The following is a 23,545-nucleotide window of genomic DNA, read 5'->3' as shown; positions in this document are numbered from 1 at the left end:
TCATAATATTCCAAAAGGAAAATTTCTTTGGTGCTCTGCCCATTGGTGACTGCTGGAACAGGACCCCCTTATTTTGAAGGGAATCTTCTGTGGTGGAGGTTGCTCAACTCCCCATAATCAGGAGAACATTCCAGCTTTGTTGGTCTTTGTGGAAATCCATGGGACTTTCATGATCATAAGACAAATGTCACATATGGGGCCCACCTCCAGGCCCACAATCTTTTTTCTTTCCTTGGGAAATAGAGCAGCAACCTCAGATTCTCCAGAATCTTTGATTATAACTTTCTCTAGCCTCCAGACATCTGTCACAAGGTGGACATGTGCTATTTCTTGTCCTTAATTCCTCCATCTGACAGATGTAGCTTCAAATGGTCTGACATTTTGAAAATTGAAGTGAGCAGCTTTTCTTTAATAAATGCTAACTATACTTATTACAGTTAAAAAACTGACTGAAATTGACTAGATCTTAATCAATTGCACTCTGAAAGCTAACTGCTAGCACTAGCAAATCCAGCTCAAAGTGCCTTTCCCATTGGGTCCTGTTGGCACACTTGCAGTCCCTTCTTCTCTAATGAATGTAAATATGAAACACTTCATGAGTTACTGTTCTGACCCCCCCCCCCATCATTCCACACCAACACACTCTGAGTCAAAGATACTTTACGGAATTTATTAACAAACAGACAGTTCCTTGGCAGCAAACCGGCACAGACAAGCCTGGACAGCAATCCAGCACAGATAAGCCTTGGCAGCCATCCAGCCTGCCAAGCTCACAATACTGTTCTCCAACATTAGTTAATGCGTTGACTCCTGCAAAAGGGGAGTGTGCACAAGCATTCCTTTTATAGTCTGGAGAGGAGCCTAATTGCCAGCAGCTGAGTGCAATTACCTCCTGTAACTGCGTAATTGTTCCTTACGCCTATTAGCTCTCCGGTGCCGGGCATCCAGGAACAACTCACTGCTGACATCAGGATCACACTCCCTTGTCTCCTCTCCACTGGTGCAAGGCTCAGGCGCCTCCTGGTGGCCACCCAGCCTCTCTACGCCCTGCTCGGAGTCGGAACCCTGTCCAGGGTCCTCCACATCCTCCAGAGCCAACTCATAGGGCCCTTCGCTGTCAGAGTCTGCTGGCAGCTCCAACGGCTCCTGCTGGGCCACAACAAGTTACTATCCAATTCTTTGTGTTGCCCTTTGCCTGTTCAAATACCAGGTAACCCCACTCTGCCCTCAACCACAATGACTAATTGGTGGCACTTCTACTGAAATACACTTTGAGAGATTTTGCATAGAAGCTTTGGTCACTACTGAGTGTAGCAATTCTCCAATCTTGGAAGAAACTTTAATTTTAGGGCTGTAATTAGCATCAGGTGGTCAGATATGTGTTGATATGTGTAAGTTAAAAAGTGTGTGCATGTGTTTGTGTGTGTGTGTGTGTGTGAGTGTGAGTGTGTGTGTGTGTGTCTTGTGGGAAGAAAAATCCACTGGTTCCAAAAGGTGCTGGAAATAAAATGGAGGTTGGCTGATTGGAAAGAGGGACTCTGTTTATTTGGTTTCCAGAAACTTCAGTGACAGCAGCCATGTTTCTCAGGTCACTCACAAAATGGTCGAGTGAGCGGATGGATAGGGGACTGATAGGGGACTCTCCAAGGGGTTATGGAATGAATCTTGTGTCTTTTGCTATTCTAATGGTTGTGGGTGAATCCTATTAAACCCTAAAGGTCCTATCCTGTCCTTAGAATTTGTGTGGGGAGATGTAAATTAATCCCATCAGCTCCAGAGCTGTGACTGAAGGTGTTCTGTTTATGCATAGAGTGTCCCAGTCTTTCTGCACGGATATAAAATCTACATCCCAAAAGGCCAGGCTCTTCTCCTTGAAACTGTTTTCCTAGGCAAGAAGACTGTGGCCATGTTCCCTCTTTAAGAAGTTGTCTCTCCATTTCTCCTTTGAGGAAACATAGAATAGAATAAAAGAATTGGAAGGGACCTTGGGGATCTTCTAGTCCAACCCCCTGCCTAGGCAGGAAATCCTACACCACTTCAGACAAATGGTTATCCAACCTCTTCTTAAAGACTTCCAGTGTTGGGGCATTCACAACTTCTGGAGGGAAGTTGTTTCATTGATGAATTGTTCTAACTGTCAGGAAATTTCTCCTTAGTTCTAAGTTGTTCTCTCCTTGATTAGTTTCCACCAGTGGTGGGTTTCAAAATTTTTTAGAACCTCTTCTGTAGGTGTGGCCTTCTTTCCGGGTCCACTGGTGTAACCTCTTCTAGAGCCGAGGTGGCGCAATGGTTAAATGCAGCACTGCAGGCTACTTCAGCTGACTGCAGTTCTGCAGTTCGGCTGTTCAAATCTCACCAGCTCAAGGTTGACTCAGCCTTCCATCCTTCCGAGGTGGGTAAAATGCTGACTCTGTAAACCACTTAGAGAGGGCTGAAAGCCCTATGAAGAGGTATATAAGTCTAACTGCTATTGCTATTGCTATTCTAACCGATTTAGTAGATTTGACAAACCGGTTCTACCGAACCGGTGCGAACTGGTAGGAATCCACCCATTGTTTATTGTCCTGCCTTCATGTGCTTTGGAGAATAGCTTGACTCCCTCGTCTTTGTGGCAGCCACTGAGATATTGGAACACTGTTATCATGTCCTGCCCTAAGTCTTCTAGACCCAGTTCCTGCAACTGTTCTTCATATGTTTTAGCCTCCAGTCCCCTAATCATATTCTGCCTCTTTGTAATATTAAAAATAAATTATATTTTAATCTGGGCCTTCCTACTATATGTATGTATTTCACTCTGATTCTATTTCTGTCTCCTTTTGTTATTAGGATACAGGAAGATCCTATTGGAATTTCTGGGAGTGGTTATGTACCTGATAACTTACCCGATGAACCGGTCAACTTTCCTTTCAATACAACTAGAATTACTCCCAATGTTTCTATAATAGCAGAAAATTTCTCTTCCCCTTGTGGTCAACAGTTTGATAATTTAACATGTAATCTTCTCAATGGTTTCACTGCCCTATTTTGCATTTTGGGTCTGGTGGGAAATGGAAGGACAATTTATCTCCTGGCCTTTTCCATTAAGAGGAATCCTTTCACCACGTTCATCCTGAATCTCTCCATCGCTGATTTTGGGGTCCTCACATCCCCCATTACTGCAGCTATATTTGTGTCAGTGTCTACTCTGAGTGACAGAACATACACTGTCGATGCCTTTTTCTTCTTACTTTTTGAGTTCTTTTTCTTCACCTATTCTGCCAGCCAGTTTCTGCTGACGGCCATCAGCCTGGACAGGTGCGTGGCTGTCCTCTTCCCTCTCTGGCATCGCTGCCATCGTCCTCCATATTTGCCTACTCTTGTTTGTGTCCTCATCTGGATCCTCTCCTTCCTGCTCTCTGTGGTGCACTTCATTCTCCATAAGACCAGGACTATTGGAAAGTCACCTTTGGTTCACCAGCCGATTGTCAATGGTTTACTTTGCACACCTCTCATGGTTGCGTCTACGGTGACAGTCTCGATTTCTATAAGGTCTAAAATGCAACGCAATCAAAGGAAACTTCTCACCACCATCTTTCTGGCTCTCCTTTGCTTCCTCCTGCTTTCTCTCCCAATGAATGTCTTTTATGTCATGGAATATTTTGATAGACATAATCTCCTCCTCATGATCATTGGGATAGAATGTGCCCTTCTCAACAGCAGCATCAACCCACTCCTTTATTTCTTAGTGGGGAGGAAGAAGGGGGGAAAGGATCAGCCCAGAGCATCTTACAAGGTTGCTCTGCAAAGAGTCTTCAAGGATGAGCAGGGAAGTCTGGAAGAGCAGGCAAACATGAAGGAAAGCCAGGTGTGAAGAGTCATAAATATTGCATATTGCTGTTTAACACAAAATGTGACCTTTTTGATCTTGAAAAATTTCAGACATAGTAACATTCAATTATATTTTATAATACGTTTATTATTGATAATAAGCACATTATATATTTAATTAGTGGCTTTATTTTTTTGACTAAATATATCTAGCTTCTGTAATAGTAAGCCTTTCCTCCTGCCACTCCAAATATTACTCTTTTTAGTAATCTTTCCTTTTCAATAGATAGATAGATAGATAGATAGATAGATAGATAGATAGATAGATAGATAGATTATATAGAATAGATAGATAGATAGATAGATAGATAGATAGATAGATAGATAGATAGATTATATAGAATAGATAGATAGATAGATAGATAGATAGATAGATAGATGGATGGATGGATGGATGGATGGATGGATGGATGGATGGATGGATGGATAGATAGATAGATAGATAGATAGATAGATAGATAGATAGATAGATAGATAGATAGATAGATAGATAGATAGATGATAGATAGATGATAGATGATAGATAGATAGATAGATAGATAGATAGATAGATAGATAGATAGATTATATAGAATAGATAGATAGAGAGATAGATAGATAGATAGATGATAGATAGATGATAGATAGATAGATAGATAGATAGATAGATAGATAGATAGATTATATAGAATAGATAGATAGATAGATAGATAGATAGATAGATAGATAGATAGATTATATAGAATAGATAGATAGAGAGATAGATAGATAGATGATAGATAGATGATAGATAGATAGATAGATAGATAGATAGATTATATAGAATAGAATAGATAGATAGATAGATAGATAGATGATAGATAGATAGATAGATAGATAGATAAATAGATAGATAGATAGATAGATAGATATAGATGATATAGAGATATAGATATAGATGATATAGAAATAGAGATATTGAGAGTGAGAGAGATAGAGATGATAGAGATAGAGATGGTAGAGGTAGTCAGAGATAGACATATAGAGAAATAGAGATATATTTCTATAGACATATAAATGTAGCTGTAGATAAGTAATTAGATATAGATATTTGTTTCCCAAAATATTTTTTCACTTTTTGTATTTTATATTTTTTCAGCTTTTTTGCGCTCTAGCCCCTTTCATTCTGATTTATAACCAAAATAAATATTTAATTTGATTTATGTTATGGAAATTGGAGGGAAGGCCTCTTTCTCAAGGAGTTAAAAGGCAAATCAGCCTTGAGTCATTGGTGTGCAGAAAGAGGCTCAGGGATTCTCTCTAAAACTCTCGTAGGATTTATCTGATAGCTCTTCAGACTGTGCTTTAGTCAGGCAAGATTCCTGTCTCTACAAAAAACAGCAATAAAGAAACTATTCTAAGCAAATTGTTGCATTGTTCTTGATTTCCTGCTCTCGACTATTAGATGGTTATGCCCCACAGTTGCATCCTGGATTATTTTCTTTTGGGAACTCTGCGGGCAGAGGGAAAGGATTGGCAGCTTGGAAACAGCTCTTGGTGCTGAAGATCAGCTGGGTGGTAGAGTGGAACTGTGCCATGTGTCTCCATCCAACCCCCCTCCCATTTCCCACAGCATTCCCACAGCATGCCACCGAGTATGGCAGCCCTGAAGATCCAGCGATCCAGGGAGCCAAGCTGCTACCTGTTCAGTCCGAACCGGTAGGATCTCACCACTGTTTTTCACTAAGATACTTGCTGTTGTTCTTTTGGTTTCAAACTGATACACTTGCTGTTATGAACTAAAAGTAATTTACTGAACTATTGAAGAAATAAACTGCAGAAGAAGAAAGGAAATATTAATCAACAAAGTCACTAGGAAAGGAATCCTGTGTAGATAGTTTCACTGTGTTCAACAGGAACACAGAAAACAGAAGTCGACATCTTTTCAGACATCCAGGCAGCCACCGAGATTTGTCAGCCAGTCGAAACGTCAGAATTTACGGGCAGGAGGGTTTTTTTAAAAACAAAAAATACACTATAACAACACATCAGCACAGGGGATGAGATCACACAGAAACTGGACTGGTCAGGACTCTTACTTAAATCCGACTGCACTCAGCTCTTCCCAGTTAAGGGAGTGGCTCCCTGTTTGGCAAGGAGCCTTACTGAGCTTCATTGCTTTGCTCTCTGTGTCAAGGTTCTGAGTAATGAACCCAACCAAGCCAAAGAGAAATGAAACTAAAAGGTGAAAGGCAAAGAAATCTCCGTGTTTCCTTGTAAATATTGGAAACGGGGAGGCTGTAGCCATATGGAGCCCAGCAGTGGTGGGATTCAAATAATTTAACAACCGGTTCTCTGCCCTAATGACCATCTGGGCAGGTGGGGCTCGGTGGTCATGTGACTGGGTGGGCGTGGCCAACTCAAGGTCACTCAGGTCGATGGGTGCTTCACCTTAGCTGTTACAATGTAATAAGGGTTAAGGAGAAAGGCAGTTTCTATAAACAGGACAGTAAAGATTAGGCTAGAAACATCACCAGAATGTTTCCTTCCTGCCTTCCTTAAAGGATTAGTCCTGTAAAGTGGGAAAAAAACAAAAGGAGATTTCTTCCAACAATCGGTTCTCTGAACTACTGAGAAAGTTACCAACCGGTTCTCCTGAATAGGTGCGAACTGGCTGAATCCCACCACTGGAGCCCAGTATATCTTGCATACCTGAGAGCTGGCCAGGATCCCATAAAAGTTGTTGTTAGAATAAAGCATCAAAAATAAAGGTAGTCTTGGATTTACCAGTACAATTGAGCCTAATTTTTTTCTTGTTGCTAAGTGAAGCTTTGGTCAAGTTGACTTTGGCCCATTTTACGACCTTTGCTGTCACCGTTGTTAAGTGAATTCAACAATTCAGAGACCTTCGGCTTTCTCAAAGAACTGCTTTATTGAATACATCATTTCGGCACGTTTGAAATGCAAAAGCAGCTCTGGCTAGTTCCCACCCTTTCAGGATAATGAAAGAATAGACAGCTCCCTCCCTCCTCGTCACAGGTCACGTGGCCCAGGAAGGCATCTTTGGCATCTCCTCGGCAGCCTCTTCCAGCCTACCCCCAGCACCTGTTGGGATGACCTTGGTTCCCACGGGATAATACGTTGTTGACATCTAGTCTGACATCCCGCAGCTCCCTCCTCGCCCCAGAGTGTGTCAATCTGACTGTCCTATTCTCTTCAGGCAAAGAAAATAAACAAGACAACTAAGGAGGTAGTTTGTGGCAAATTTAATCTTTATAAGCCTGTACTGGTACTTCCAACAAACCCACAGTGCAAAACATGGGTGAATTAAAGTCAATCCTGTCATTCCATACTTCCTTCCACTATTTAAACCCTCCTGTGCCCCGCCCTCTCCTACGTGCACGCAATACACCCAATATACTCCAATGGCGTGACCAACCATGCTGGTTTACATTGCCATGCCTGCACTGGTGCCGTTCCACATGAAAGTCACTGCAGGATCCAAAGATCCTTCAAGCTCTTGGCGTGGCAGGGAAACAAGTGTGGCACAGTAGAGATCCAAGTCACGAAACGCCCCAGTCACGAATCTCCCCACCAGCGGAATGATTAGATTAGCTTAGATTTAATGAATTTATAGGCCGCCCAATCCCGAAGGACTCCGTGCGGCTTACAACAATACATTTAAAAAATAGAAAAGTTAAAAACACAGAAACATAGATTTAAAAAGCCACAACATACACCCAGTCTAATCGGGGCTGGACCTCAGTCATGAGGTCAACAGCCCGGGGCCTGTCAGAATAGCCAGGTCTTAATAGCCTTTCGGAAGGCCATGAGAGTGGGTAGGGTCCGGATCTCTGGGGGCAGTTTATTCCAAAGGGTCAGAGCGGCTACAGAGAAGGCCCTCCTCTGGGTGGTTTCCAGCTGACATTGTCTGGCTGACGGCACCCAGAGAAGGCTTACCCTGTGTGATCTTATTGGTCGTTGGGAGATATGTGGGAGAAGATGGTCTCGCAGATATCCGGGTCCTAGGCCATGGGATGGGATCCCCGAGCCTCCGAGAGCACCAGGGCTGACACTGAGAAACAGAGAAAATGGCTGTGAGAGGCCCCGTCCATTGCAAAATTCACACTCTGCTCTAATCCCTGAAGTCCAGGGTTTGAATGCCATGTTTCACTATCTTCTGGTGGAAGATGTTCTGATAGTGCCCATTTTTGGCACGAAGCTTCTGGTGATTCCTGGTTTGGTGCCTCTTGGGATTGAAATTCTGCTGGTTCATCCGATGCAGTTTCCTCAGAGTCACTTTAATGGTGATATATGCAGTGTACAAACTTCATAAATAATAAAAGAAAATTGCCGTCACAGTTAACAATTGCTGCCATAAGATATTCCTCCTTTAAGTAGCCTGGACTCCAGAAATTTAGCAATAGCACTTAGACTTATATATCAGTTTAGGGTGCCTTACTAAGCAGACTAAGGTTCCTGTTAGGCTGAATCTCAGTCTGGCAAATTTGATTACTTCTTCTTTAAGATGTCATATTTTAAATACTTATATTTGCATACCTTACGCAATAACAATTGAAGTTGCCAAATTCAGGAAAGCACGTCGCACAAATTCTTTTTACTCATGTGAGAAAGTTTGCAGCTTGGTCCAACATAAATACTCTTTCGGACAGTAACTCCATCAAGTGCAAGCTAACAGGATTCATCAGATTCATCAGAAAAAGATCTCCTCCTTCGATTCCAAACGAGACCAGCTGATTCCATCTGGAGATTCCTCCTATCATCGCCAGGTATGTCTGCAAACAAGAGTTTTTGTTGAGGTCATTTATTATCTACAAAATGTCCCTTTTTCAGACCAGGATAGGGCTCATTAGTATGGACTCCTAGTCCTACCCTGGTCTCAAAAAGGATTATTTTGCAGATAATAAATTAGTATGGGATCAGCTAATCCAGCAGGGTCCTCTGGCCCATAATGGAACTCAATTTAACAGCATTTTTTTTGCACAATGGTATGATACCATCTTCTCATCCCTGGCTTCAGTGAACCTTAATATCTGTTGAAGAGCCATGGTGGTGAAGGGAATAGAATGCAGTATTACAAGCTAACTCTGCCTACTGCCAGCAGTTCGAACCTCACTGGCTTAAGGTTGACTCAGCCTTTCATCCTCTGGAGGTCGTTAAAATCAGTACCCAGATTGTTGGGGAGAATATGCTGACTATGTAAACCACCTAGAGAAGGTTGTAATTATTTAGTTATCCTTATCCTGTATTAGACATGATTTCTAATGTTGGATTTTCCCCCTTACCAGAGGGAGCCTTCTTGTGTGAACTGTGAAATCATTACCATGGCAACTCCACTACACTGTACAATAGAAGCCACTTAATGGCAGTATGGCAGAAGCCATTTTAAGGCACAAGACGCTGTATCTTAACAGAATACAGACCCCGAGGGGTGTTAGGGGGGGTCTTACCCACAAAGTATTTGTTTCCAGAGAGTAAGTCATTTGTGTATCAAGTTTGGTTGAAATTGCTAGAGGTATTCTGGAACACACACAAACACACACACACAGCCATTTATACATAGAGAGAGATTGAAAGGTAGGAAAGTCTACACCTATTTTGTGTAGATGGCAAACCAACAATGACTTTGGTTTCCCAAGAACAGAGTTTGTTTCAGCCATTTTATCAACCAGAAGTTTCTTTTCTGTTAATATTTGCATTTCCAGGTGGTCCACCTTATCCACGGATTTGAACTCTTTTGCATAATGGAGAAGAAATTTTATTACGCAGCAGGTATGAACAGCATAAAACTACATTATATATAAAATTTCCTTTCCTTTGTGGGTACTACTGTTAACGAAAATCTTTCCTAATGCTTTGTGAGCTTATTCCAAAAGGGAAACTAAATCGTGGGTTCCTGTTTTCCATTTCCTCCTGAGATTGGGGATTGCATCAGCATTTTTATCACTGGAAGCTTGCAAGAAGAAATTGGACAGCCATTTTTCAGAAATGGTGTAGGGTTTCCTGCTTAGGTGGGGGGTTAGATTAGATACCCTACAAGGTCCCTTCCAACTCTGTCAACCTTTTAATCTGTAAAACATTCAGTGGGTGCATTCCAGGGGTGGGTTTCAATTTTTTTTACTACTGGTTCTGTGGGTGTGGCTACGTGGGGGAGCATGTGACTGAGTGGACATGGCTAAGTTGACGTCACTCACACACACTCCCAATCAGTCACACACACACACACACACACACACCACCACCACCACCACCACCACAAAACCAGCAAACGTTTCTGTTTTGCCAGCTGGGAGGCTGGCAAAGAATCCTCCCTTTCCTCACTGCCCTGGCTCTGAGAGGAAGAGGGCAGGGATGCCAGCCTGGGGCTCACTTCCTTTACTGCTTGCCTCCACTGTCCCTGCCGGATGGAGCATTGGAGGCCAGGCCTGTCTCAGCCAGCTGCCCGCCTGCCCGCTGCTTTCCCAGCTGGCCCCCTAGCTGACTACGTGGGGCCCAGGCTGCAGCCAGCATGGAGGGGACATGTATGGGGTGAAATGGGAAGCACCCCAGTGGCAGAGGCTCCACATGGACAGCGAGGGAAGGACGCAGTGGCAAGGGAGGCTGGCTCTCCTCCAAGCTGGCTCTCAGAGGAAGAGGGCAGGGATGCCAGCCTGCAGCTCACTTCCCATACTGCTTGCTGCTGCCTCCCCTGCAAGACAGAGTGTTGGAAGCCAGTCCAGTCCAGGCTGCCCACTCACCTGCCTGCTCACCTGCTCACCCACCACTTTCCTGGCCGGTGGCTCAGCTGACCAGGCAGAGCCTGGGCTGCAGCCAGAAGGGAGGGGGGCACATGAGGGGTGAGATAGGGGCGCCCCACTGGCAAGGGCTCCATGTGGATGGTGAGTGAAGGGCACAGTGGTACGGGAGGTTGGCTGTCCCCCAAGCCGACTCTCGGAGAAAGGAGATAGGGATGTCAGCCTGGGGCTCACTTCCATTACTGCTTGCCACTGCTGCCCGTGCTGGATGCAGCATTGGAGGCCAGGCCGGTCCCGGCTGCCAACCCATTCTCCCGCTCACTTGCTGCTTTCCAAGCCAACTACCCAGCTGACCAGGTGGGGCCCTGGCTGCAGCCGGCAGAGAGGGAGGTTAAACATGTGGGATGCTCCCCGCAGTTCCTCGGCTTGTCCAGGCTGCAGATGAGCCCACTGCTCTCTCCTGCCACCACCCTCTCCTCCCACAGCCACTGACCTCTCCTCCCGCCTCCCTCTCCTCCTGCTGCCACTGCCCTCTCCTGCCACGCCCTCTTCTCCTACCCTCTCCAGCATGCGAAGCTAGCTGGGATGCAATGGCGGTGGCTTCGGGAGATGCTGGCTGGTGGGGTGGGGGTGGGGGGCTAGAGTAGCATGAATGTTTGTAGGCAGGAGATGGCAATTCTGTGGATCTGCGTAGTGAAGGCGAGACAGGGTGAGTGTAGGAGTGGTCTCGTTCGGGGGTGTGGCCAGCCAGCTGTGACTACCAGTTTGGCAACCCAGGCCCAATTTCCACTACCGGTTCACCCAAACCAGTCCGAAACGGGACCAAGCCACCTCTGGTGCATTCACAAATTGGCTTTTGATAGAATTATTCATAAACGAAGATATTTGAGAATATCAACACTCTGTCTCTCCCTGCAGATGACATCCTCCAAGAATTGTCCTTTGGAAGGACAAAAAGGATGGAGTTAACCTCTTTTTTATTTTACTTTTCAAAATGAGCCCTTTTAAAAATATATTTTGAATTAATTATCAAGTTAAACAATTCAGGGGAAGTTTAGAGAATCACAAGATAGCAAAAACTGCTTGTTGTCTAATAACCATTTGAGCAATGACAGCAATAAAAAAAAACCTACTGGAGATTATTTTATTTATACATTCACAGATTCCCATTCAGGGAGAAAAGAAAAATGTGTGGATGGAGTTTCTAAAGCACACCAGCATTTTTGCTGCCTGATGTTATTGATCAAAATAATGACTTACCATAATTGCTTCCGTAGATAGTGGATCAAACATACAAATAGAAGAGGACTTGTCTGATGTGGTACACAGGATATACCAGTAAGTATATCATGATACAAAATATTCTGCCTCTTCCTAATATTAAGAATAAAGAGTATTTTAATCTGGGAAAGGGGTGAGACTTCCTACTGTACATATGTATTTCACTACCAAGGGCTGATTCTCTTTTTGTTTCTTTGTGTTATTAGGATACGGAAGGATTTTGAACCTCTTCTAAGTCCTGTGAGTGGATATGAACCAGTCGACTTTCCTTTCAATACTAATGGAACTGCTTCAAATGTTTCTAAAATACCAGAATTGTTTTCTTCTCCTTATGACCAACTGTTTGATAATGTAACACAAAACCTTCTCAATGGCTTCATTGCCCTTATTTGCATTTTGGGCCTCCTGGGAAACGGGAGGACAATTCACCTCCTGGCCTTTTCCATTAAGAGGAATCCTTTCACCACGTTCATCCTGAATCTCTCCGTCGCTGATTTTGGGGTCCTCACATCCCTCATTAGTGCAGCTATATTTGTCTCGGTGTTTACTCTGAGTCACAGAACCTACGTTCTCAATGCCTTTTTCTTCTTACTTTTTGAGTTCTTTTTCTTCACCTATTCTGCCAGCCAGTTTCTGCTGACGGCCATCAGCCTGGACAGGTGTTTGGCTGTTCACTTCCCAGTCTGGCATCGCTGCCATCGTCCTCCATATTTGCCCAGTCTTGTTTGTGGCCTCATCTGGATCCTCTCCTTCCTGCTCTCTGCGGTGCACTTCATTCTCCACCTGACCAGGACCTATGGAAGGTCCCCTTTGTTTTACCAGCTTGTTGTCAATGGATTGCTTTGTACGCCTTTCATGGTTGTGTCTACTGTGACCCTCTCGATTTACATAAGGTCTAAAATGCAACGCAATCAAAGGAAACTTCTCACCACCATTTTTCTGACTCTCCTTTGCTTCCTCCTTTTCTCTCTCCCAATGAATGTCTTTTACACCATGGAACATTTTGGTTCCTATAAGCCCCTCCTCCTAATCATTGGGATAGGATGTGCCGCTCTCAACAGCAGCATCAACCCACTCCTTTATTTCTTAGTGGGGAGGAAGAAGAGGGGGAAAGGTCAGCCCAGAGCACCTTACAAGGTTGCTTTGCAAAGAGTCTTCAAGGATGAGCAGGGAAGCCTAGAAGAGCAGTCATCCACGAAGGAAAGCCAGTTGTGAAGAATCATAAATATTGCATATCAGTGGTGGGTTTCAATTTTTTTTCGAACCTACTGTGTGTGTGTGGCCTCCTTTGTGGTAGTGGCTTGCCAGCCATGTGACCTGGTGGGAGTGGCTTGCTGGCCATGTGTTTTCTTTTTCTTTCTTTCTTTCTTTCTTTCTTTCTTTCTTCTCTCTCTCTCTCTCTCTCTCTCTCTCTCTCTCTCTCTCTCTCTCTCTCTCTCTCTCTCTCTCTCTCTCTCTCTCTCTCTCTCTCTCTCTCTCTCTCTCTGATTAATAATCATTAATTAGTGGCTTTTTTTCTTGACTAAAGATATGTAGCTTCTATCATTGTGAGCCTTCCTTCCAGGCAATCTTTTATAGATATTTCAAGTCCTTATTTCTTAGATGGCACCAACCTCAACTGGCAAAGTTCTGGAATAGGAGGACCTTGTTAGACCTTTTCTCTCTAAACACAAATCTCATCTGGGTTTCTATCCTGTAATTCCGTATTGCTACTTTTGGAATAGAGTGTGTTTTTTAAAGGATTGTGTGTATGTGTGTGTTTCTGTAGGTAGAAGATAGATAGATAGATAGATAGATAGATAGATAGATAGATAGATGGATGGATGGATGGATGGATGGATGGATGGATGGATGGATGGATGGATGGATAAGAGGTAGATTGATTAGCGGTAGGGGTAGGGGGGAGAGAGAGAGATTAGACATAGAGATAGATAGAGATAGAGCTGGAGGTAGCTAGATATACATACATAGATGACATAGGCATAGATATAAATAGTAATTTTTCATTTTTTTTTTACTTTTATGTGCTTGTTCCAGCCTTTTTAAAACCCTTTTTATCTGATCTATAACCAAAATAAATATTTAATTTGATTTGTGTTATGGAATTGGAGATGTCATTTCAGAAGGGAAGGAGCCAAAAGGCAAATCAGCCTTGAGTCTTTGATATGCAGGAGGACGTCTAGAAGCAATTGTCCCTAAAACCTTCACAGGATTTGTCGGATTGTTATATCAAGTGTGCTTTACTCCGGCAAGATTCCTGCCTAGAACAGCAATAAAGAAATGTCTGTGATCAACTTGTTGTATTGTTCTTGATTTCCTACACTTCACCATTTTATACCTATGCCCCGCAGCTGCGTCATGAATTATTTTGTTTTGGGATGTCTGCCTGCAGGGAGAAAGAATTGCTAGCTTGGAAATAGCTCTTGGCTGGGTGGTAGTAGAACCTAGAACTAGTCACCATCAGGATGGCTGTGCCAACGGTGCCAACCGGGGAACCAGTTTGGGGCCGTGGCAGGGCTGAGTTCCAGTGACCCAGGCCACCAAACCACTGCCAGTTCGACTGAACTGGTCCGAAAAGGTAGGAAGCCACCACTGGTGGGATGAATGATTCTTACCTGCATAAATCCATCCATTTAATGACTTGAGTGATCACTTAATGACTGAAACTGGAAGAGCTGGGAACAAGGAGTCACAAGTGCCCCATTTAATTATAACAATGACTAATGACTGCAGTTAATGGGTCAAATGTGGTCCTAAATCAAGGACTACCTCACTATTGACAAGAATAAAATATATGTTTCTCCCTTTCTTAGTTTGTATTATTTTAATTTTGTTTTGGTTTATTTGCAATAATATTCAGTTTATTGAAGGAAAGTTAAAATACAAAACTTAATGAATATAAAATAAAAATATAACACAACAAACAAGACATTAAAAAGAAAAACTATCTTAGAAAAAAAGACTATATACATAACATCTTCCCTAGTTGAGCACTGATTAATATAAAATGACAGTATTAATTCCCACCTTGTTCTGACCCACTCCTCCATCCAGTAACGAAAGCCGAGACAAGCTTAACTAGAATGTACTTTTAATAGCAAGAAGCCAAAATCTCGGTGGCTGAAAGCCAAGCAAACAAACAGATAAGGACCTTGGCAGCAACTCAGACAAACCTTGGCAGCAATCCAGCCTGCCAAGTTAGTTACATTCTCTTCAGTCAATGTATTGACTTCTGCAAGAGGGGCGTGTCACAAGCAGTCTATTTTATAGTCTGGAGAGGAGCCTAATGACCACCAGCTGAGCGCAATTACCTCCTGTACTTGCGTAATTGTTCCTGACGCCGAGTAGCTCTTCGATGCTGTGCATCCAGGAACACCCCACTGCTGGCTTCTGGATCACTCTCCCTTGTCTCCTCTCCACTGGTCCAAGGCTCAGGCGCCTGGTGGCCAACCAGTCTCTCTGCGCCCTGCTCTGAGTCGGAACCCTGTCCAGAGTCCTCCACATTCTCCAGAGTTGACTCATAGGGCCCCTCACTGTCGGAGTCTGGTGGCAGCTCCAACGGCTCCTGCTGGGCCACAACACACCCCTAACAAAACAGGTGAAAATAATTTTAAACTACTCAACTATTAAATCTGTTTACAAATTGTTAGCTGGTCATCTATAAACTATATTCATAACAAATTAGTTAATAGGAAAAAAAACAACTACTCAACTACTAAATCTATTTACAACTTCGTTTATATGCTATATTGATAGGAAAATAGTTAACAGGAAAGATAAGAATATTATTTATAAGTATAAAAATAATAAAGTTATAATAAAAATAATGAAAGAAAGCCAAGAGTCAAATTCCAAAATTTGACTCCTTTGGAATAAAGCTCTTGTTTCACACTGAATTCCTCTCCATACAAGCAAAAAAGAAAGGACTCATGGAAAACAGTTCATTTGATCACTTTGCTAGTTAAAAGAGGAAATCTTTCTGTGGATAGTTTGTTTTCCTTTGATTTTTCACAGGAACTGTGTCATATCTAAAATAGAAACAAAGGTCACTTTAATGGCACACAATACAGTATGGCTCTTTCCAGCCTTATTTTAAAATTATTTACATTTTAAACTGCTGTACAAAATATTAATCATTATTTCCTGACAGTTAGAAGAATTAATCAGTGGAACAGAAGTTGCCTCCAGAAGTTGTGAATGCCCCAACACTCGAAGTCTTTAAGAAGATGTTGGATAGCCATTTGTCTGAAACAGTATAGGGTTTCCTGCCTAGGCAGGAGGTTGGACTAGAAGACCTCCAAGGTCCCTTCCATCTCTCCTATTATTGTATTATTTTTATCCTTCTAAAATGTTCCATTTGGGTCCATCTATAAATAGCAGAACATTTAATAATATTCTGGATGGCTGATCTTTGGTCACAGATGAACTCCATAGGGGAAGAAAATATCATCCTTTGGAATCACAAACTGGTTTAAGTTCTGCCCTAGTAAATATTGATATGGTAATGGTAAAGGTTCTCCTCACGATATGTGCTAGTCGTTCCCAACTCTAGGGGGAGGTGTTCATCTCTGTTTCAAAGCCGAAGAGCCAGCGCTGTCCAAAGACATTTCCATGTTCATGTGATGGGCATGAATCAATGCCGAAGGTGCACGGAACGCTGTTACCTTCCCACCAAATGCGGTTCTTATTTTTCTACTTGCATTTTTACATGCTTTGGAACTGGTGGGTTGGCAGAAGCTGGGGCAAGTAATGGGAGCTTACTCTGTTATGCAGCACTAGGGATTCAAACCACTGAAACTCCGACCTTCAGATTGACAAACTCAGCTTCTTAGCCACTCAGCCACAGCGCTGGCTCTTCGGCTTAGAAACGGAGATGAGCACTGCCCCCAAGAGTTAGGTAGAAGTAGCAGATACGTATGTGCGAGGGGAACCTTTACCTTACAAATTTTGTGCAAAGAAATGTTTGAAGCCTTCATAACCACAAAGGAAAAGCAAGAAAAGTCAGACAGACAATCTATCTAATCTCATCTCTGCTCATAACTTCTGGTAAAATGGAAAAAAAAAACCCACATGAAATTGAATCTAAAGTATGTTTCATTCTTTGCTGGCAAATGTTAGTGACTTTTGAATGTTTTGCCTAAAGATTTAAAGTCAATTGAATGAATAAATATGTTTTTTTTAGTTTCCCATTAAATTGAGAAGTTCATTAGAAGACGGAACAGATTCTATCTATCTATCTATCTATCTATCTATCTATCTATCTATCTATCTATCTATCTATCTATCTATCTATCTATCTATCTATCTATCTATCTATCTATCTATCTATCTATCCATCCATCCATCCACCCATCCATCCATCCATCCATCCATATATATAAAAGGCAAATACCACTCACAAAATCTCCAGAACCATAATGCCTACAAACTTGAAATTTGGCACCTAGGTTCCTCTTGGCTTCTAGGTGCTCACTAAGAAAGGATTTTTCAAAATGACCATCAGATCATTAGTGTTTCTTATACAGTAATTAAAATGCTCTGAAGCTAAGGAGTTCTACTCCTTCTCCCAAGCTGAAAAGAACTCTGTTCCAACTGCCAGTTGCCTTGTATTAACTTGCTCTGATGCTAAGGAGTTACACCTTCTACATTAATTTCCAAGCTTTAAGTGTCAATGTATCAAGCCTGATCATAAGTACTCATTAATTTTCAAGCTGAAATTTTGAATTAGAAAAAAGAAAGACAGGAGTTTTTTCCCCTCTTGTGAAAATATTGCAACTACTCCTCAGCCTGGATGTCTGGTGGCTCACTGCTCTCTTCTTCCTCCTCCTTGAAAACTCTCTGGAGGCTGATTTTCAGGTTGTATGTCGAATGGGGTTCTTTCCTTCTCCCCAGCAGAAAATAGATCAGTGGGTTAACGCTGCTGTTTAGACAGGCACATAAGTAACCGTACGGAATGAAATTGAACTTCTTCTTCTGCGAAATAATATCGTTGAGATAAATGGCGTTTGGTGGAATGGAGAAGATGAGGAAGAAAAACAGGGCAAGCAGGATGGCCTTGAGAAGCTTCCCTCGCTTCTTCTTTTGTAATTTGAGGTAGCCTTTGATGAAGAGAGCTAGGCTGGAGATCACCACGACTGGAATGCAAATCGAGGTAAATATGAGAATAAGGAAGTATTGTAGGTGCTTTGGGAGATCCGTAACCCGAATCAGAGTGTAATGAATTGTACAGAAGAGAATGAAGACTATCCATGAAAAGACACAAAGTACAGTGGAGAGGTGAGGTGGCTGATGACACCGATGCCAAATGGGGAAGAAGACAGCCAAACACCGGTCAATGCTGATGATTGTCAGAAGAAACTGACCAGTGCAGTAAGTGCATAGTAAAACTTCTATGATTTCTATGCGGGAATCTTCAGTAGTTAAGTGCCGGATCGCGGAGATAAACACGAACAGGAGAGTCCCAGTGTCCGCCACAGCCAAATTGAGGATATAGTGAGTGAAAGGATGCCTCTTAGTCTGGGAATGCAAAAGTCGGATGACAATTCCATTTCCAACAATCCCTGGAATACAGATGAAGATGATTAAAGAATAGATGGCTTTTTGAAGACAGTCAGGCTCAGAAATGCTGCCCTGTGTGGGTATGGTGTTCAGGATATTGTGCTCAGTATTATTGGATAAAAAATGTCCCATTTCGGCATCCCGCATTTAGATGTTCGTCGTGTTGGCTGTCACTTTATTGGGGAATGAAATATATTTTGATTTTTTCCTTCCTTCCTTCCTTCCTTCCTTCCTTCCTTCCTTCCTTCCTTCCTTCCTTCCTTCCTTTCTTTCTTTCTTTCTTTCTTTCTTTCTTTATTTCTTTCTTTCTTGTTGAGAGTTAATGATAAAGCCAGACAGTTGAGCAAACCATTCACCCTTATTTTAGGCAACAGAGATCTAAGGTCATTTGCAACTGTTTTGATTCTTCCAAGCTGGAAGATACGAAAGATTTCACAGAAAAGAATTCAGTCAATCAGAAAACAGCTGGAAAGGACCTCCTTCCTTCCTTCCTTCCTTCCTTCCTTCCTTCCTTCCTTCCTTCCTTCCTTCCTTCCTTCCTTTCTTTCTTTCTTTCTTTCTTTCTTTCTTTCTTTCTTTCTTGTTGAGAGTTAATGATAAAGCCAGACAGTTGAGCAAACCATTCACCCTTATTTTAGGCAACGGAGATCTAAGGTCATTTGCATCTGTTTTGATTTTTCCAAGGTGGAGGATACGAAAGATTTCACAGAAAAGAATCCAGTCAATCAGAAAACAGCTGGAAAGGACCTTGGAGGTCTTCTAGTCCAGCCCTCTACTTAAGCAGGAGATGCTATTCAGACAAGCGACTGTCCAGTCTCTTCTTAAAATCCTCCAGTGATGATGCACCCTCAACTTCTGAAGTCAAGCCCTTCCACCAGTTAATTGTCCTCACTGTTAGGAAGTTTCTCCTTAATTCCAGTGAAAAGTGCAGATTGGTTTTTAATTAGCCATTAGATTTGACTCTTCCCAAAGATTCTGATTGATCAGAATAGAGCTGGAAGGGAACTTGGAGGTCTTCTAGTCCCACCCTCTTCTCAAGCAGGAGACCCTATACTATTTCAGACCAGTGGCTGTCCAGTCCCTTCTTAAAAACCTCCAGGGATGAAGCACCCAAAACCTCTGAAGGCAAGCCCTCCCATGGGTTAATTGGCCTCACTGTTAGTAAATTTCTCTTTAATTCCAAGTTGTTTCTATCCTTGGTTAGTTTCCACCCATTGTTTCTTGTCCTGCCTTCTGGTGCTTTGGAGAACAGCCTTCAGTAGAAGTCACCTGGGTTATGCTTTTGTGTACTGCTGCATTATGTCTTCTAAAGAAGGCAAAAGTGATGACAACAGTACCTTATTATTCTTTCCCATCAGTTTTCAGCCACATGGGGAAGTTTATCATCTGACACGCATCACTTTTCACAAGTAATAACGATGAACTTGGATCCCACAAAGTAAAGGACTTGGTTCACCTCAATCCCTCTCCGCAGAAGCAAAGCAGAAACGTCTCATGGAGGATAGTTTGTTTGATTAGTTGATGACAAATAACCAGTGAAATCCTTTTCCGGTTTGTGGGGAGTTTGGTTTCCTTTGATTCTTCACAAGAACTGTGTAAGACTAAAAGTGAAAAAGAAAACATAGAAAGGTCATATGATTACATTGATGGCATACAAAATGGTATGGATCTTTCCATTTTTATTTTAAAGTGTAATTAGAATTTGGTGGCTAAAGTTAGGGAAAGGCAAAGGTTCCCCTCATGCATATGTGCTAGTCATTCCTGACTCTAGGGGGCAGTGCTCATCTCCATTTCAAAGCTGAAGAGCCAGCACTGTCTGAAGATGTCTCTGTAGTCACGTGGCCGGCATGACTAAATGCTGAAACACTGTTCCCTTCCCACCAAAGGTGGTTCCTATTTTTCTACTTGCGTTTTTACGTGCTTTCGAACTGCTAGGTTGGCAGAAGCTGGGACAAGTAACGGGAGCTCACTCCATTACGCAGCGCTAAGGATTCGAAACACCGAACTGCCGACCTTCTGATTGACATGCTCAGCATCTTAGCCACTGCGCAACTGTGTCAGAGTATAAAGTTGTTCATCATAATTCTTATCCTTCTAAAACAGAGCCAAGGTGGCGCAGTGGTTATGGTGCAGTACTGCAGCCACTTCAGCTGACTCCCAGTTCTGCAGTTGGGCAGTTCAAATCTCACCGGCTCAGGGTTGACTCAGCCTTCCATCCTTTCGAGGTGGGTAAAATGAGGACCCAGAATGTGGGGGCAATATGCCAACTATGTAAACCGCTTAGAGAGGGCTGAAAGCCCTATGAAGCGGTATATAAGTCTGCTATTGTATTGCTATTGCTATTGCTAACATTCCCATTGGGAGCACTTATGAATAACAGAAAATTTAATAATATTGTAGTTGGTTTACATTTGGCCACAGATGAACAATGCAGGAAAAGAAAATGTAATTAAATAAATTCTGCCCTGCTAAATCTTTCTACTAATGTAGAATTTCACATTGTTTGTGACAATTTAGCAGGGTTTTTAATCTGGCTATTGAATTGACTCAGCCTTCCATCCTTCAGAGGTGTGTGAAAGTGAGGATCCACATTGTTGGAGGCAATATACTGACTCTGTAAACGGCTTAGAGTGGGCTATAGAGCACTGCAAAGCAGTATATAAGTGCTATTGCTATTTAAAAAAAAACAAATTAAAAATTGAGCAAAAATCTTTGAAAAGGTAGCATTTAACAGATAATAGATGGAGACAGTGGTGGGATTCAAATAATTTAACAACCGGTTCTCTGCCCTAATGACCAGCTGGGTAGGCGTGGCCCGGTGGTCATGTGACCATGTGTGCGTAGCCAACTCAAAGTCACTCACATCGATGGGAGCTTTGCTTTAGCTGTTGCAATGTAATAAGGGTGAACCAGAGAGGCAGTTTCTGTAAGCAGGGCAATAAAGATGAGGCTAGAAACAACACCAGAATGTTTCCTTCCTGCCTTCCTTACAGGATTAGCCCTGTAAAAGTGGAAAAAACCAAAAGGCAATTTCTTCCCACAACCGATTCTCCGAACTGCTGAGAAAGTCAACAACCGGTTCTCCCGAATAGGTGCGAACTGGCTGAATCCCACCACTGGATGGAGAACAGAACCTGGTGGCCTCTGGAAGCTCTAGCTCCTGAAAATATATTTAAAAAGTTTGACCTATTTGATCAATTTTCAATTATTCTGCAAAGACGGAGGTCCTTGATCAGCAATTTAGTATGCAAAGCAGTCCAACGAAAAAACCCAAACTATGAAACCTAACGCTACTGGAGTCAGAAATGAGAGGTGGTATTGCACCATCTGCATGATTTGCTGATCGTATCCAGATGGCCAGAATCAGTATAGAGCTGGAAGGGACCAGGGTGGTCTTCTAGTCCAGCCCCCTGCTCAAGCAGGAGATCCTATACCATTTAAGTCAAGTGCCTGTCCAGTCTCTTTTTAAAAATCTCCAATGCTGGAACACCCATAATCTCTCAAAGCAAGCTGTTCCACTGGTTAATTGTCCTCACTGTTAGGAAATTTCTCCTCAATTCCAGGTTGCTTCTCTCCTTGATTAGTTTCCATCCATTGTTTCTCTCTTTTTTGGTAAAAGCTTTTTTATTTTTCAATGTTAAAATACATACTGGCTGTTTTCATTAACCCTTCGGAACCTGACACATACATTTCATCTTTCCTCAAGCAGTGTGTCACCTGGGCACAAATATCTGTGCAACATTCTTCCCTAAATTATAATGCATTATACAATTAAATCTTGTAAGTCTCTTCATTCCCTTCTTAACATACCTTCTAGTATATTTCTAATATATTAGATAGATAGATAGATAGATAGATAGCTAGATAGATAGATAGATAGATAGATAGATAGATAGATAGATAGATAGATAGATAGAGATAGAGAGATATATAGATATAGATAGTGATAGTGATAGTGATAGAGATAGAGATAGAGATAGAGATAGAGATAGAGATAGAGATAGAGATAGAGATAGATAGAGATAGAGATAGAGATAGAGATAGAGATAGAGATAGAGATAGATAGATAGATGATAGATAGATGATAGATAGATAGATAGATAGATAGATAGATAGATAGATAGACAGACAGACAGACAGACAGACAGAGATGGAGATATAGATATAGATATAGATATACATACATACAATAACATTGATTATAGTTATTTTCATCATATTCTTACTAACAATTATCATTTTATTCTTATCTCTATCTTAATACATTTTCTACTCTATTTTTAATCTTCTTTTTTTATTTCCAATTTCCTTTTTTATTCTCTAACCATTGGTAAAACACCTCCCATATCATATAATAATCAGATTGTTCTTTCTCCTTAGTTGCCAATGTTAGTCTATTCATTTCTGCACATTCTAATATTTTCCTGATCACCTTCTCTTCAGTAGGAATCTCTTCGCATTTCCAATATTGTACAAATACAATTCTAGCTGTGGTTAATATATGGATAATTAAATATGTATTCTCTTTATTATAGGTTTCTGGTAATATCCCCAACAAAAATATTTCTGGTTTTAGCTCAATACTTTGTTTTATCATCCTTTCCAATCGTATCTTTATCTTAGTCCAGTTCTTTTTTGCTTCTCCACATGTCCACAACATATGATAGTAAGATCCAGGTAACTGGTGGCATTTCCAACATTTAGCTGATTCGTCTTTGAACATCTTTGCTAACCTCAATGGTGGTCCATCCATTGTTTCTTGTCCTGCTTTCTGGTGGAGGAGACCTTTTACCATTTCAGACAAGTGGCTCTGCAGTCTCTTCTAAAAAACCTGATAAAGCACCCACAACTTCTGGAGTCAAACTGTTCCACTGGTTAATTATCTTCACTCTTTGGAAGTTTCTCCTTAATTCCAGGTTGCTTCACTCCTTGATTAGTTCCATCCATTGTTTCTTGTCCTGACCTCTGGTGCTTTGGAAAATAAGTTGACCCCCTCTTCTTTGTGGTAATTCCTCCAATACTGGAATACTGCTATCATGTTCCCCCATATTCCATCTTTTCTCTAGACCAACCAAACCCAAATCCTCCAACCAGTCTTCTTATGTTTTAGTCTCCAGGTCCCAAGT

General features: G+C 42.0%; 3 protein-coding genes across 3 annotated transcripts; 2 read left to right on the top strand and 1 right to left on the bottom strand.

The window, feature by feature from the left end:
- The first annotated feature begins 1,600 nt into the window (after window positions 1-1,600).
- LOC148049095 (proto-oncogene Mas-like) lies at window positions 1,601-3,850 on the top strand. Its single transcript, XM_087703554.1, has 2 exons — window positions 1,601-1,608; window positions 2,827-3,850. Exons 1-2 carry the CDS (start codon window positions 1,601-1,603, stop codon window positions 3,848-3,850), a joined length of 1,032 nt encoding a protein of 343 aa, XP_087559680.1.
- Window positions 3,851-9,590: 5,740 nt separating this feature from the next.
- LOC106554428 (proto-oncogene Mas) lies at window positions 9,591-13,241 on the top strand. The gene is made up of 3 exons (XM_014073083.2): window positions 9,591-9,618; window positions 11,858-11,918; window positions 12,068-13,241. The coding sequence occupies exons 1-3, from the start codon at window positions 9,591-9,593 to the stop codon at window positions 13,074-13,076; spliced, it is 1,098 nt and encodes a 365-aa protein (XP_013928558.2). The 3' UTR covers window positions 13,077-13,241.
- A 4,395-nt stretch (window positions 13,242-17,636) lies between these two features.
- On the bottom strand, window positions 17,637-18,566 carry LOC148049094 (mas-related G protein-coupled receptor member H-like). The gene has a single exon (XM_087703553.1). It carries the CDS (start codon window positions 18,564-18,566, stop codon window positions 17,637-17,639), a length of 930 nt encoding a protein of 309 aa, XP_087559679.1.
- Between the last annotated feature and the right edge of the window lie 4,979 nt (window positions 18,567-23,545).

Source organism: Thamnophis sirtalis, unplaced genomic scaffold (assembly GCF_051295495.1).
Source record: "Thamnophis sirtalis isolate CommonGarterSnake01/CBP01778 unplaced genomic scaffold, rThaSir2_p1.2 scaffold_2, whole genome shotgun sequence".
Taxonomy (NCBI): Eukaryota; Metazoa; Chordata; class Lepidosauria; order Squamata; family Natricidae; genus Thamnophis; species Thamnophis sirtalis.
Note: the sequence above shows the minus strand (reverse complement) of the source record. Positions and strands in the feature narration are given on the sequence as shown.